The sequence below is a fragment of the Triplophysa dalaica genome, chromosome 11 (assembly GCF_015846415.1).
Source record: "Triplophysa dalaica isolate WHDGS20190420 chromosome 11, ASM1584641v1, whole genome shotgun sequence".
In the NCBI taxonomy this organism is placed as follows: domain Eukaryota; kingdom Metazoa; phylum Chordata; class Actinopteri; order Cypriniformes; family Nemacheilidae; genus Triplophysa; species Triplophysa dalaica.
The window spans coordinates 10,093,701-10,108,588 of NC_079552.1; the positions used below are offsets into that span (position 1 = coordinate 10,093,701).

Below are 14,888 nucleotides of genomic sequence, written 5' to 3' on the forward strand. Positions count from 1 at the left end.
ATGTAACAAACAAGCCAGTACTTCTAGGTCAACGTCTGCTTAACAAACAAAAAACATCATTTTTGATATTTTTAAATTACCATGGTTTTAATATAGTAAAGAACTAAAACAGTAGAACGAGATTTGTTTGATTTCACATCCCATAGCCTTTATATGAAGAATTTAGTGAAAAAGACAATAATTGTCATTTTAACAAAGTACAACCGACATAACTCGTATTGTAATTTTGTAAGAATTGCAATCAGGCGCTAAAAAGAGTACCCATTACAAGTTATTTTAGGCAACAGAATCACGCGGGGTCCTAAAGGGGACCGATTTCGAGAGGGGACAACTGTCTTTGGATATGAGTTTTAAACTCTGTGACTTTATACAGCAATAATATTTTTCCAATTCAATTTTCTTTTTGTACGGTTCTTTGGCACGTTATTTATATGTATTGCTGGTTTGTAAAACAGCTGGAAAATAAGCCTGTTAGTTTCAGCAATGACATTTTGCAAAATCAGATCCTTGTTTCAGTTTTGTTTTGATTGTTTGTTAGTGTAGTTCATGTAAATATTAACATTGACAAGTCGTTTCTTCTCTAAAGTTTACACTATCGCAACCTACCACGTGATATTTAAGCATAATATGCCTCCAAAGAAATACACACTATCTAGCGAGCTCCCAGACGGATGGATTTTGACAGATTCAGAAAAGAAGAAATGGCGCATCGGGAAGATTATTGGGAGAGGTGGTTTTGGACTGATTTACCTGGGTAATTGCTTTACCTTGCATACGTATGTCTTTTAATTCTGTGTGTCATATTTCCATTTCATCTATAGCAATAAACATTATGGCAGAATATGTTTGGTACTGTGAAAATTGGTATTGCATAAAGTGAACCTTGAATTTGTATCTTTAAAGTGGTAGATCTCTGCCACAGTCTTTAGTTTCTATATTACTACCACGTGCCCTCACTTCTGCTTTCATGACAATACAAAGTACAGAATGTAAAAATATATTAGATTTCTCATAATAAGAAACATTTAAATTGAGGTTCCTGGCTGTAACAGAAGAATATAGTCCACGTAGTAAGATGTAAACACTGGTCCAGTAGCACTTCCGGTTCTATTCTTTTTTTTTGTTATACATGTAGAAAATCAATCGTAAAGATATTTGTTCAACATTTTGATTTGGTTATAAATGTTTATACCACAGAAGGCTTGTGCAGTGTTAAAAACTGAAACCGCAAGTTCCTCTGGACCAGCATCTTCTGGAATGTTGTCTAAACAGATACATTCATAAATCTTAGTGGTACAAAGAATGATGCAAGTTGAGATGTGATGTAATGTGTGTTGTTGTTGTCACTCAGTTAATTTACCGATCAAAAGGCTCACAATGTCACTCAGTATGATATTTTTAGTATAATTACGATGAGATTTAGTAGATTTTTCACCTTTTTACACATGTTTTACAGCCTCTGGTGATGTGCATGTCCCTGTACGAGATGACACTGATTTTGTGATCAAAGTGGTGAGTAGTAAGTTTGATGAAATGTGATTCATAACCATTTAAATTATGTTTTTACAAAGTGTGCAATCTTTATATAAATTTTTAGGAGTATCATGAAAATGGACCTTTATTCTCTGAGTTGAAATTTTACCAGCGAGCAGCCAAGCCAGATACTAGTAAGCATTTTACGAATTTGAAGATGTTCCGAACTTGAATTATTGTTCTGTAATGGAATTATTTCTGTTGTTATGCAAGAACAATTAGCCATCAAAATCCACATATACACTGACATTATTATGGCCAAAGGAGGGAAGAGCACAGATGCACTCTTTTGAGAAGTGTTGAATGAAAATGCTGAAGACCCCTCATCTTCATCTGAGAGTTCTCAAACATGGAGTGCATGTCACTGATGAAGTGGCTATAGATGTAAATTAGCCTGGCTGTGTGAATTAATAAATCAAAGCAAACATGCACCTCTGTGGTCGTTAGTGCAATCCCGGCTTGTTTGAGCTCTAATTCAGAGAAAGTGACCAAATTGCTGATGATGAAGCTGGTTTCTCAAAAGGGCCTCTGACCACCTGTCACTCTGGTGCACAGCCAGTCAAGGCTAGACTGGAGGAAATGTGTGAAAGAGATGTGTGATGTACAGCATTTACTGTTTGTACAAACTTATAAATAGTCTTCTTTACCAAAGATTTATAAATTTCGACCTTACAGTGAACAAATGGAAGAAGTCTAAATGCCTGGAGTTTTTGGGGATTCCGACCTATGGGGGGTCTGGATTGTCTGAATACAAAGAAACAAGGTATGAATATTTAAATGTAGCAGTTTGACATTAACCAGTCCTTCAAAGAAACATTTGGCCATGATATTCTTCTGTTAACGTGAGGATAATTTGAGCTGTAATTTTAAATTTGGTCGTTTTGACTTTGGGGTTGTGTACGTTAGGTATAGGTTCATGGTGATGGACCGTCTAGGCACAGATCTGCAGAAGGTGATCGAGGAGAATGGTGGTCAACTAAGAAAGCCCACAGTACTACGGCTGGGTGTCCTTATGGTGAGACCTCCTTAATATTAGACTTTGGCAATCTTTCTGGACATCTTAACTTATATTAAATAAGCGCGTTAATGAATTGTAAGCTCGACAAGTGAATTTCAGTATTTAAACAAAGTCATTAATTCCTCGTTATAAACATTTTATACTCTTTCAAGATAGGTTTAAAACCATAGACTTGGTAGGATAATAAAAGTTGTATTATTTGTTACTGTTTACATCACCAGCTGAATCCATACTAGCCAATTAAACATATATTAAAAACTTTATTTAGTGTACACTGTTTGTAGTAAGATTTGTTTCAACATGAACCGGCTTTTCTTTATATTTACTTATTATGGAAATGTTTTAAATCAATAAGTATATGATCTATAGGCTTTAATTGATGTGCCTGGACATTAAACTGCCTTGCATCCAGCTTATCTGCCTCCAGTCATTACAATAGGTCATCATGAGGTTACTAAATTATTCATGTTAACCTTCCCCTCTATCTCTTTGCCCTCAACAGATGGACGTTCTAGAATATATTCATGACAACGAGTATGTCCATGCTGACATTAAGGCTGCCAATCTTTTATTGGGACACCGAGATCCAAACAAGGTGAGTCAGCTGCATGCACGTTACCACAATCAATAACGGACATTCTAAACTATTGGTTATCTTTTCCGTGTAAAGTATTCAACTGCAATACATACTCTTCCAAGTGTGTTTTCATTTCTTTTATTGATTTTCAGCCAGCATTGACAACATTTGAAAACCTTAAATATGATCAATTAACATCTCAGACACACCATGTAGGACAGAAACAGGTGGAGAGAAAATGTCTTTGGGATGACTGATGGTGACTTTATCTCCAACAGGTGTACCTGGCTGACTATGGTCTGTCATACAGATATTGTCCTAATGGCCAGCATAAGGAATATAAAGAGAATCCAAAGAAAGGACACAATGGCACAATTGAGTATACAAGCATTGATGCTCACAAAGGAGTAGGTAATTTGAAACATCGTCTTCTTTAATATCTTGAAACAATACTGAGAAAGAAACATGTCAACATGTAAAAACGGCTATTGACAATTCTAGCGCAAATATGAATTCACCGTGTATATCACTCTCTCTGTAATGAGGTCTTGTATATGTGGCTGGAACTCTTCAGTATCATGTCCTTAACTCCGGGTCATGCTATTGGAAACACATTAAGTCGTAAATTGCGTACAGTCCTTTTTATTGGATATCGATTGTTCTGTCCATGCTTACTTGGGCAGACTTAATTCAAGAATTCCCTAATTAGTCAAAGTCATAACCTGCATCTTGTATGCATTTGCTATTAATTAAAGCTTTGATGTTTTGTTGCACCGGGGCTCAAAGTCAATATCTTTACCTGTGTCGGCCATGTGACATTACAGGGGTTCGATACTGAATACACAGAGAGGTAAAGCTCGCTTATAGTTACTGTTTGGAAAGAACACATGATGGCCAGACAGCAGAAATATATACTGTATAACACATTAAAGTTTAATGTTTTAATTACAAATTAAGAATTTCTTATTTTATTTTTCCTGAATGTCATCAGGGTGGTTTAATATGTAGAATTGTATGAGAATGTATTATTCTTGTTCAGTGATAGAAATGGGAGAAAACATGATTTAGTGTGTTTCATATTGTGGGATCAACATTACATATTGTTTAATAGGTCTGAAAGTAAATCACGGTCAGGTTCAGACCAAGGTCTGGCTGCTTTCAGGCAAGATCAAGTTCTGGCTTGATACAATTTGTTCACATTTTCATGTGCAGGATTTTACATATGGTCCTGATTCTGTCTTACCGCTCCATAACTATATGGCCCGTTGTACAGTATAAATCACACATGGCAAGTGATATAACAGACGAGAGTTTAGGAAAACACCATCCCATCGACACACCGACTTGAGAGTGACCCGATTTATTCCCGAATCAAAAATCAAAGCAGACGGGCCGTAAATCAACAAAGCCCGTGTTTTCGCCATTATCGAGAATATCTGCCTCCGAGTTGACGTCACTGCTTCAGACGCCTTGACCGAGGACGCCGACAGCTGTTGTGTAGGTCATTAGCGCCATTTGCCCCATAGATGAATGCAGATTGCAGAGTGTTCCTTTTCTTCTGGCCCCTGGCACCCCGTGTAGATGTTGATTTGTTACCATGGTGAGGAGTGCACAGACAGGCACTTCATGTCCCGCTAAACCCCTCGCTAAAGGCCTAATTATCACCTGTGGGGTTGAAGTGAGCCAGCTGAAATTCAGGAGGAGAGGTTCAAGAGTTTGACATGGTGCTTTGGATAATCAGAATAACAATAGGCCATAATTATGAACAACAGCTTCCGTCTGATGGAAGGTGTTGTGCGAGGCCTGGAATGCGGCGTTCTTAGATCTGCCTTTTTTATGAGTGAATCGGTGTCAGGACTAGGCCAGGCAACCCACCCCTTCTGCTCCCTATTACAGAGGCGTACAAAATGTTTACGGAGTGTGTCTTATCTTGTGCACTTTGGTCTTAAGTCGAGGTGCCCATGTTTTACATGCGTTTTCTCCAAGGTCGCGTCTACGTAGTTAGGATGTTAAAGTCTTTTGGAGTAAATTTTGTGTTTGGTAAATTAGTCTGGTCAAGGGTAGAGGAAAAATAAAGAAAAGCTATATACTCGTCCTAATGGGTCTAGCTGTTTTAGTGGCTAGCGGGCAGAGAGGTTGACTCCGTAATGGGCATGGCAGGATCAATGACGGCCATGGATTTAGGCTGAGATTTTCCCTTTTGATGAATGCAGTCAATAAGTAATTTCTCAGGAGATGGACTGCAGTTACAGTATTGAGTTAATACACTCTCTAGGCACGAACAAACGACGTGCCTTAATTTACCCATATTGATGAAGTTGGAGCTTTTCATGAAGAGACATGCTTAACGGGAGGTTAACTCGAGACAGACAAAACCATCCAATTCGGATATAAATTTAGGCGAACGTAATTCATAGCAAGTGCTTAGTTTAAAGTCAACCCGTAATTGGTCAGCCTGACCCAAAATGTATTTCAGTTTAATAGCCGGGATCCAAGATCAGTACCAAAATGAATATTTCATATCTAAATGCTGCCGCTATTCGTCTGGATGGCGTAAAACTAATCAGGGGGTTGAAGTGAGGCCATTTCACACTCAATGGCCTGTTCATAAGCAGATGCTTTCGCAGTAACATTAGAGCACGGCTTAAAGTGCCGTTGTTGAAGACGGACTGGGATAGACTTCCATAGAGCTTTTTAAAAAGTGTGAAACCCACTCTTGGCATGACTTTAGTAATAATCTCTTGGGTTTATTTGAAGAGCGAGGAGGGGGGCTTCACTTACTCAAAAGTATTTATCTCTTCTGCTCCTGAATTTGAAGACAATTGCATTGATTCCATGAAGTGTCTAGCATTCCCAGACAAATAAAATATGCCTATAGGGTGAGGGCAGATGCAGAGTGTTTTTAGGGGAGATGAAATAAATGGGAGGATAGATGAAGAGGGTATTTTTTCTTCTTCCTTGCTTTTTTCTAAATCTGTCTAAAACCTAATTTATACAGTGGAAGATGCTAATCTTATCTCCCCTGATTGGACTTTATACTATATTCATTTTTTATACGCAAATTATATGGAACATTTAGGATTGTTTTTCTGTTTGCTATCATGCGTAATGTAAATAACAAATGTCAAGTCGGTCCAAACCACACCCCGAATTAGTTTCAGCGAATCAACACTGTTTGTAGTTATTTCAATAAATGGTTATCATTTACATTTACGCATTTAGCAGATGCTTTTATCCAAAGCGACATACATTGCATTATACTATACGTTTGTGCAATCCCTGCGATCAAACCCATGACCTAGGTGTTGTTAGCGCCATGCTCTAACCACTGAGCTACAGGAAAGCTTATCATGGCCAGAGATTCACAGTAATCATATTAAGATGATATATATTGAAATGTTTTAAATGCAATAGTTCACCCAAAAATGAAGAATCTGTCATCATTTACCCTCAGATTGTTACAAACCTGTATATATATTTCTTTGTTCTGTTGAGCATAACAGTAACCAAACAGATCGCATCCTCCATTTACTTCCATACTAGGAGATCTGTTTGGTTCCTGACATTATTCCAAATATCTTTTTTGTTTTTAGCAGAACAAAAAAATGTATACAAGTTTGGAACAATATGAGAATGTGTAAATGATGACAACATTATCATTTTTGGGTGAACTGCCCCTTTAAATAAATAATGCTATCAGTCAAATTAATCTTTAATTTTGTTTATTTTGTGTTTGCTATTTTTTTGCTAAGTGAATCACACTCAAAATGAGTGTAGGGAGGCAGAGAAAGAAAGAGAGTAAACATTGGGAAATTTGTGACTCTTCAAGCTAGGTCAACATGGTTTCTTATATCACGGTTATTGTCACAACAGGTATATTGTGACACCCCTAGTGCTAACAAGTGAAATTATCTTTGCGAAATTAAACCACCAATGTATTTGTAAAAAAATGTAGTCAGATAAATGGTCGGCTAAATACTGCTCTTATAAACTCTACAGCGTTCAAAACCCCTTTACGCTAGATGGCAGTTGTGTAATGTGCTGCGGCCGAGGTGGATATCGAGCAGGTCTGAGGAGCACATGCACACTCTCAAGCTCTTCTTTTAAGGCCAGTAGAGACCCCACGGAATCCAGAAACATGTGGGAACAATTTGGGCCCAGACATTTATTTCTTTGTTTTACTGCTTGGCTCTCCGTCGGACAGAGTGTCGGGCCGGGCCACAGGCTGTCTGGATCATGTCAGGGGCCGTGAGGATCAGGTTTCTGGGACGAGTCGCCAGGCCAGACGGAGAAGGAGGGTGTGCGAGAGAGAGACTTGAGGAGTTCGAACTAGACAGAAGGATCTCTGGTGGGAGGAAACTGACCTACTCTTTCAACCCTCAACCCCTCTTAGAAAAGCCACGTTAGCCTGCGAGCGAAGCCAGGGCACCAGCTGAGAAAACAAAATACTCCTCTCCATCACTACCACCGCTCCCTTTTCCACTTTTTTTATAAGGACATATTTCAGCAGCTAGTGGACGGGCCATTGAATTAAAAGATTATTCACTCATTCACTTCTGAAGTTTTATGTCCCCCTTTCTCAGTTTTTCTTATCTTTTCTGTCTCTTATAGTCCCGTCCAGACGAGGAGACTTGGAGGAACTGGGCTACTGCTTGCTCCACTGGCAGTGTGGAACTCTGCCCTGGCGGTCTTTTCTCAGGAACCCAGCTGAGGTCCAGGATGCAAAGGCCAAGTATGCTCTCCCCCCTTTCACCGCAGGTCTATGCTTTGAGTTGTGTGTAGTGGCCACTGATCAGAGGCCCCATTTGCTTATTCAGCCTAAATTATTCACTCAACTCTTTGTTAAACCTGCTTAAGTTGGTGGAGGAAATTGTCCCAAAGCCATATTTGGCAGTTTAAAATAGATTTAAAAGGTCTGTTCTATTTCGATTTGAGATGTACAACACAGTCTGATGCATGTAAAATGATGATAGTTGACCTCTTCTTTTGTCACTTTGACCACAGGCTAATGTCTAACCTGCCAGACTCCGTCACGAGCATGTCCACCTCTGGCTCCAGCACAGGTATGTATACGTTTGGTTCAGGGACTTAGTTGCCTCACCATAGCACAATCTCCTTGCTTCCCCTTCATCAACGGCCTCTAGCGTTCCTGGAGTATCTCCCCCCCTCCGCAGGGAGAGAGGGTATGCGTGTCTCCTGAATGGGGGCTTTGTGATCTATGATTATGATGAGGCCCTGTTCCCCCAACCTTGAGAGGCTGGCTGCAGCTGGACCAGGAAGATAAGACCTCTAACATGCATCACGGCCACGCACGTGGCGTACATTCAGTCGGGCTGCCACAAAGAGAACGTGCGGTGGCGTAGGACGGCACCCGAAGTATTTATTACAGTGAAGAATGGAAGGTGCCCGTATTAGATGCACATTTGTGTTCTGGAGGGTCTTCTACATAGGGCTCCTGCCACCATCCATTTGTTAGGATGATATGGTTTTTGTTTCCTTGGAATGAAAATGTAGTCCGTTGTCAGTGGCCCGGACGTTTCTGTAAGCATCTAGGTCAGCCGCGGGATGCATCCGCATAAAGCATGCGGACCATTTCAGCTGGGGTTTATCTGTGAATTATGCAAATCTGCAGATGCAGTCTTCATGGCTATTAGGAACTCACTTTTTAAGGAGGACACGTCTTGGTGGTTTCGGAGGCATCACGATGAGGCATCTTGTAGCTTGTCCTGCTAAACACCAAATGTACGTTGTTTAACTTTTGCAATATTTTATCTTGTTACCAACAGATGTCTTTCTTTTATTCTTCTCAGAAGAGATCGCCAGGTTCCTGTTATACGTAAAGGGCCTAAGCTACAATGAAAAGCCGGACTATCAGGTCCTAAAGAAAGTTCTGTCAGGAACGGGGCTGCAAGGCCCACTGGACCTCTCTAGGCCGAGAACGTCTGAGACATCCAGGCCAGCCACACAAAGGGTGAGTGTGTGATGCTTTGGCACAGCAGCCTAGTAGTCTTAATAGAGACCAGATAAGCTAGAGCTGGAGCATTCAGGGAAGCCGGTGGGCTGCGGCAGATTTATCTGTCTGGGAGAGAGAAGATTCTTAGGTTTGGGAGGCCTCCCGTGACCCTTTCCATGCTACACTGACTCCCACTCTTGTTCTGGGATGTCAGATCGGCCTGTTGGCTGTGTTAGAAGTGAGATTTGGGAGATTTACACAGTGGTCACAATCCTTTAGTTTAGAGCAGTATACCTTCTTACATTTTTTGTATGCATGCATTTATGTAGTTGCTATACATGTATTAAGCGCTTAAAATACATCACGCTGGGTTTCTGCTTACCCTATCCAGCAGATGATGCAGGTAATAATGGCACTTTTCCCTGTTTAAGGGGAACGACTGGTGAATCTTGACCGTGGTGTCATAGGTTAACCTCCGCTCACCTTTCCAAAAAGCTTATTGGATGACAAGAGGTCTGAAATGGAGAGGGCTTAATTTCAGTGAAATCACTTCACAGTTCACTGCGAACTTGAACCGCTGAACTTTACGAAAACCCAAGCAACCCAATTTGGGGCTGTTGAATACACACATTTTGCCGAGGCTAAAAGATCACCGGTTAGAATTGCCTCTTATCTTCATGTGGAGATGTCCAGCAGTTTGATCCGTGGTTCAATGGAGAGGGCTCGGCGTTGAGGATCTTGAGATGGGTTGTTCACCATTTGCTAGTGCTTCGATATGAAGCCAGTCTGCGCAATAACTGATCCTATGGACATTTAAGTAATGCATGTTTAGATCAAAAGTGTTTTGAAAAAGAACCAGGAATCATGCTCTTGTGGAATTAAACAATACATGTTCAGAAACTTCAGAAAGGAATTTAAAGGATTAGTTCACCTTCAGAATTAAAATTATATCATCATTTACTCAACCTGTTGTCTAATTTTCTTCTGCATAACACAAAAGAAGATATTTTGAAAAATGGTAACCAAAACCATTGGTCCCCATTAACTTTTATTGTATTGACACAAAACCAATGCAAGACAATGGGGATCAACGATTTTCTTTAACCAACAATCTTCTTTTGTGTTAAGCAGAAGAAAGTAAGTCATACTGGTTTGAAATGACAAGAGGGTGAGCGAATAATGACAGAATTTTTATTTTAAAGGTGAACAGTTCCTTTAATTTTGTCTGGTGTTAGATTTGGAATGTGTTGCATAATATAAAAATCATGTTAATGTCCTTAAATATGGATTTAACGTCGGGATTTGTTTAAACAATGATTCTTCTGTTTAAAACTTTGGTAGTCTGGGTGACAGTTCAGTATCAGCATATTTCAGCAGCATAGAAAGATGAGAGTCCTTGATATATAGTCCTTCCAAAGCATTCTGAAGAACTCTGTGTCTTTTTCCTCTGACCGTACCTTTTAAACACATGGAAAATATCAGTGTCAACACCAAGGGCATTAGGATTTGAATCCCCTTTTCTTTGTAGTCAGATTTTTTCTATGGTTCTGTTCATCTTCTAGAAGATCTAGCTATAGTTCATTTGAATAAAAGCTAAAACAACATCATCAATGTCCCCCTCGTGTCCTAGCTCTCCCGAAACCACGAGGCTAGCCGCTACTTGTGTCGATCCAACACTCCTGGAGTTTATTTTGCCTACAGCTGACCTCGTGGTGATCTGTGGCCAATTTTAGTTTGGACAGTTGCCACCTTAGGGAGAGAAGGAGATGTCATCAATCAGGTTAGGTCCTCTCCTCTCTGGATCCAGGTCAGGGAGAGAGCATTGTGCATTCACAGGAGAGCGCGCTTAGAGACAAAAGTAAGTTAATTCCTTTAAATCTAATTTAACTTAACCTCCCACAGACCACAAGCCAACCCAAGCGTACTGACAAAAAACCTGCCAGATCAAAGCCTGTGGCAACCGTGGAGGAAGATGATGAGGAAGAGATGCCGGGGTCAACACCGAATAAAGACAGGAGCAGGACGAAAAGAGAGACACAGAAGCAGGTATAATTATACAAAAAATTCTCAAATGGCCCATTTGACAGAATTTCGAGCAAACTGCTGTCCCACATCAAAAAAAAAAACAATTAAGAAGCATTCAAGTATTCAAATCTTAGTTTTTTATTAAGATCCCTTCTATCATCTTAAGAAACCCACAATAATACTTATAATATCAGTAAGCTTAATATATATAAAATCATAATTTATTGGGTACTTTCATTTGGGAGATGGGTGTCCTGAACCCAAATATCTATATTTCAATTTATGAAAATTACATAATATTATTATTTTTTCTATTGTTGTTTTAAAAAAGTGAAGAAGTTCTAAAAAATATTTATTTTATTTTTTATTTTTAAACTTTATGTAAAAATACGTGTCCCGGATTTTAATGTCAGTACCAAAACTGTGCGTGTTTTAGTCCATTGGCTGATAGTGATTTTAGCCACAACCCTACATTTTTGATCAAGAATCATTATTGTGTGCCTTTCTCTAATTGCTACATGGTGAGTAGATCAGGCTAATCATTTTGAAGTAAATGTGTTCAAAAGTCAGAAAATCTGGGTATCACTTTAAGGAACGTCATTTTTGGGCATTATTCCATAAAAATAGTTTTTATGTGTGTAGATCTGTTCATAACTGAGCTTGCAAACCATGTGTTGATTAGCATCTTTGAGTTAGGCTCAAAAGTATGAAAAAATTGTAGAGAGAAAAAAGAACACTTAATCCTTTGTTTGAAAAAATAAACAAAATTCTGTACAGTTATGCAAATCATTAGTATTTTAGTATGTTTTGCTAGTTATATAGAATGTGAGCTGTAGGTTTTCTATTATATATTAACTGTCAGATGTGTGTCTGCTGTATGTATTGGCTGCGTACGTGCAACATAGTTAGTTATTTGTATCAACATAAAAAGTTGAAAGTCTGATTCAGTTAAATATTGTGATCACTACCAAAACATTACCATCACTACTGAAAATGTGTGTCACGACCGAAACATGGGATGTTTGGTCAAAAATAAAGTATTGAAGTATCAACAAAGATGTTATGATAGTGTTTGGTATAATGTATATATATACTATAATGAATCCTTAACTATGCAGTTGGTATTATCAATTTTATGCCTTTTACAAAGAATGATTGTATTCAAAATACAACAAATCTCATAAATGACACTTTAATTATTGATTTACATGTGGATTTCTTTTAAATAGCTAAAAATATATTTAAAAAGTACATTTAAACAAAATCTTAATATGTAAACACAATTGTTCTTTTAAAATGATTTAATATTGTGTTTTGGCAGTGACACAATTTGGGGAGAGCAAGAATTTTCAGAAACTTTTTGAAAAATAAATATGAAAATTAACTGCTTAATTACTAGATTTTGATCCTCTGATATTATACAACTTGCATACATTAAAAATTTCTGGGGAGAAAATCTGTAAAATGGCCCATATAACAGACAAAATAGACATGTTTAACGTAGTAAATCAAACCATTTTTTCTTATGCAATCTTAAAACAAACACAACACTTATGGTGGGACAACCATCAAACACCAACAAATATCGATAACGATATCGGAGTGATTTAGTTTTGTTTGTTTTGACTTTTACAGAGACCACACAGACCTATCACAGCCACTAAAGGCAGTTCTCAACAAAGGTCTGCATTCCTAGACAGTGATGAAGACTCGAGTGACAAAGAGAGCCTACCTCCACGAGCTCATCCTAAAACAAGAGCGGGAGGAAGACAGAGACAGACGCTACAGCAAGTAATACCAACAGCAGAGCACATCACAAATGCCCACACAAACCACAATCAATAATTCTTTTCATAGCAATCCAAACAGATCGAAGTTGTAAATGCATCACAGTCGCAAGAAATAAAAATATGCTGGGCGAGTTTTATTTGACACAAATTATAATAACAAATTATCCTCTCATTTACATTTAATGAGAAAAGATAAAAACTGCTCCTACTAAACAGGAAAGGAGGAAAGCTGATTTTTATGGTGAGGCACGGGGAACCGAAAGGAGAAGAAATAACTATGAGCATCAGCGTGGATATACTGGGGGACTAAATGATGACCGTAGAGAATCCGGCAGAGAAGACGACTACTGGGGAAACTACAGTAGAAAACATAACTGTAATCACAACCGTCGGGAAGAGGCTGTTTATAGTGAAGATCACTGGGGGAGTTCTGTTTGTGAATGGGAAAATGAATGGACTCCACACGGTTACAGGGAAGCAGATGGCCTCCGAAAATCAGTGAATGGTCCAAAATGGGGCATCAGGTCAACCAAACACAAATGGATCTTGATTCTTTTATTTATTGTGATATTGACTGCTGTTGGTATTGTCATTCGACTCCGACTGTTCCGATGACTCCAATGTGTTCAATTCTCTCATCATGACAGTGGAGCTGTTGTACCACATGAATATGGCTCTGAATGAAGAGACTGTGGTTATGAGGTTTGTGTGACCATTTTCACAGTAATGGGCTGGAACAATAAGAAATCAAAAAACAATTTTTAAAAGATTATTTTTTTGAAGTATTGTTTAAATAAAATAAATTTTATAAGCAGTTTGTATATTCTGTTCTGTGAATTGGGTAAGACTTTGCAGTAAATGCAATAACTAGCAATATCAGTTTGTTAATGTCAATATTATTCATGCTAGTTGCATGTGCAATAACCAACATTAATAGATGCAACTTTTGATTTAAAAATGTTTAAGTAACTGATGAAATTAACACGAAGAGTAATACATGCTGTAGAAGGTTTGTTCATTGTTAGTCATGTTTGCTAATACATTAACTAATTGTTAACAAAAAAATATGATAAAGGGTTATCATGAATCTATGAACTAAAGCCTAACTCAGACTACAGGAGTTTAAAAATCTTGACAGATTCTTTTATTTCAAATCTAAATCCTATTCAAACTTAAGATTCGAAACTCCTGCCTCATCACACAATACAAGATAATATTAAGATTATCGTACCTGAGAACACGCACATCACGTGATTTCACCTGAAAGCTGATCTAAACAATAGGCTTGTTCGAATTGATGCGGGGCAGCAAGATCAGACTGGCGGATGACATCAAAGTACTGCAAGAGCGATTCAAAAACCATAAAAAGTTTGCTTTGGAATCGCTTTGTGGTACTTTGATGTCATCCGCCTGTCGGATCAATCGGTGCCGCATCAAGTTAAACAAGCCTATTGTGTGTATTTGACGTGACATGGGAACATGTAGTGGTAGTGTGGCATTATGTAAACTGTAAGTTATGTGGGGATGTTTTGTTTCTGGTAGCAGTTGAATAAAGTTGTGTGAGGAAGCGGCAGCTCGTAAAAGTAGGTTTAGTGGGACAAGAAGTTAAGGACATACTAGAATTTGTCAGAAGTGTTCAATGTAGAAAATACCTATTCTGGTATCTAGCTAAAACAGGAATTAAAGCAAGAAGTTGACGATCACCAGAAGATGGCAGTAGTGCAACACAATGGATGCAAGCTGGCAGATAAAACCAAGAAGAAGAAGCAGCAGCTCGGGTTCACTAATGTTGCGTGTCTGCGTCCCAATTCGCCTACTTATACTATGCACTAAAAGTATGTACTGTTTTTGGTATGTATAAGTCTATACATTTTAGTGTGTAGCAATATGCACACACTGGGACATACTAACAGGAAACGCAAGTGGTCGTTGTTGCCTAGACAACATTGTGGCAATTAACTGTCAAACCCATAAAAATACAGCTCTTCTTTC

At 38.5% G+C, this 14,888-nt stretch overlaps 2 protein-coding genes across 4 annotated transcripts in view; one reads left to right on the plus strand and one right to left on the minus strand.

Moving 5' to 3' along the window:
- The first annotated feature begins 313 nt into the window (after window positions 1-313).
- Window positions 314-13,710, plus strand: vrk2 (VRK serine/threonine kinase 2). Of its 2 annotated transcripts, none has more exons than XM_056760140.1 (13): window positions 314-754; window positions 1,457-1,512; window positions 1,598-1,667; window positions 2,209-2,296; window positions 2,440-2,548; window positions 3,054-3,146; window positions 3,407-3,539; window positions 7,740-7,860; window positions 8,133-8,191; window positions 8,939-9,099; window positions 10,984-11,127; window positions 12,742-12,897; window positions 13,113-13,710. In XM_056760140.1, exons 1-13 carry the CDS (start codon window positions 628-630, stop codon window positions 13,509-13,511), a joined length of 1,716 nt encoding a protein of 571 aa, XP_056616118.1. In that variant the 5' UTR covers window positions 314-627; the 3' UTR covers window positions 13,512-13,710. The 2 variants fall into 2 exon arrangements, with proteins under 2 accessions (XP_056616118.1, XP_056616119.1); XM_056760141.1 differs by having other exon boundaries at window positions 8,942-9,099.
- Window positions 13,490-14,888, minus strand: part of fancl (FA complementation group L) — a 40,909-nt gene continuing 39,510 nt past the window's right edge. For both annotated transcript variants that reach the window (XM_056760143.1, XM_056760142.1), the window contains exon 14: window positions 13,490-13,627. In XM_056760143.1, coding sequence (XP_056616121.1) covers window positions 13,592-13,627 — 36 coding nt within the window. In that variant the 3' untranslated portion in view covers window positions 13,490-13,591. The remainder of the gene's footprint in view (window positions 13,628-14,888) is intronic.

What these genes read in the sequence shown, in the direction of transcription:
- vrk2 (XM_056760140.1), top strand. Translation starts at nt 628, where the DNA reads ATGCCTCCAAAGAAATACACACTATCTAGCGAGCTCCCAGACGGATGG. An exon ending in TTTTGGACTGATTTACCTGG is followed by an intron (nt 755 to 1,456) that starts GTAATTGCTTTA and finishes CATGTTTTACAG; the next exon opens with CCTCTGGTGATGTGCATGTC. An exon ending in GTCCAGGATGCAAAGGCCAA is followed by an intron (nt 7,861 to 8,132) that starts GTATGCTCTCCC and finishes CTTTGACCACAG; the next exon opens with GCTAATGTCTAACCTGCCAG.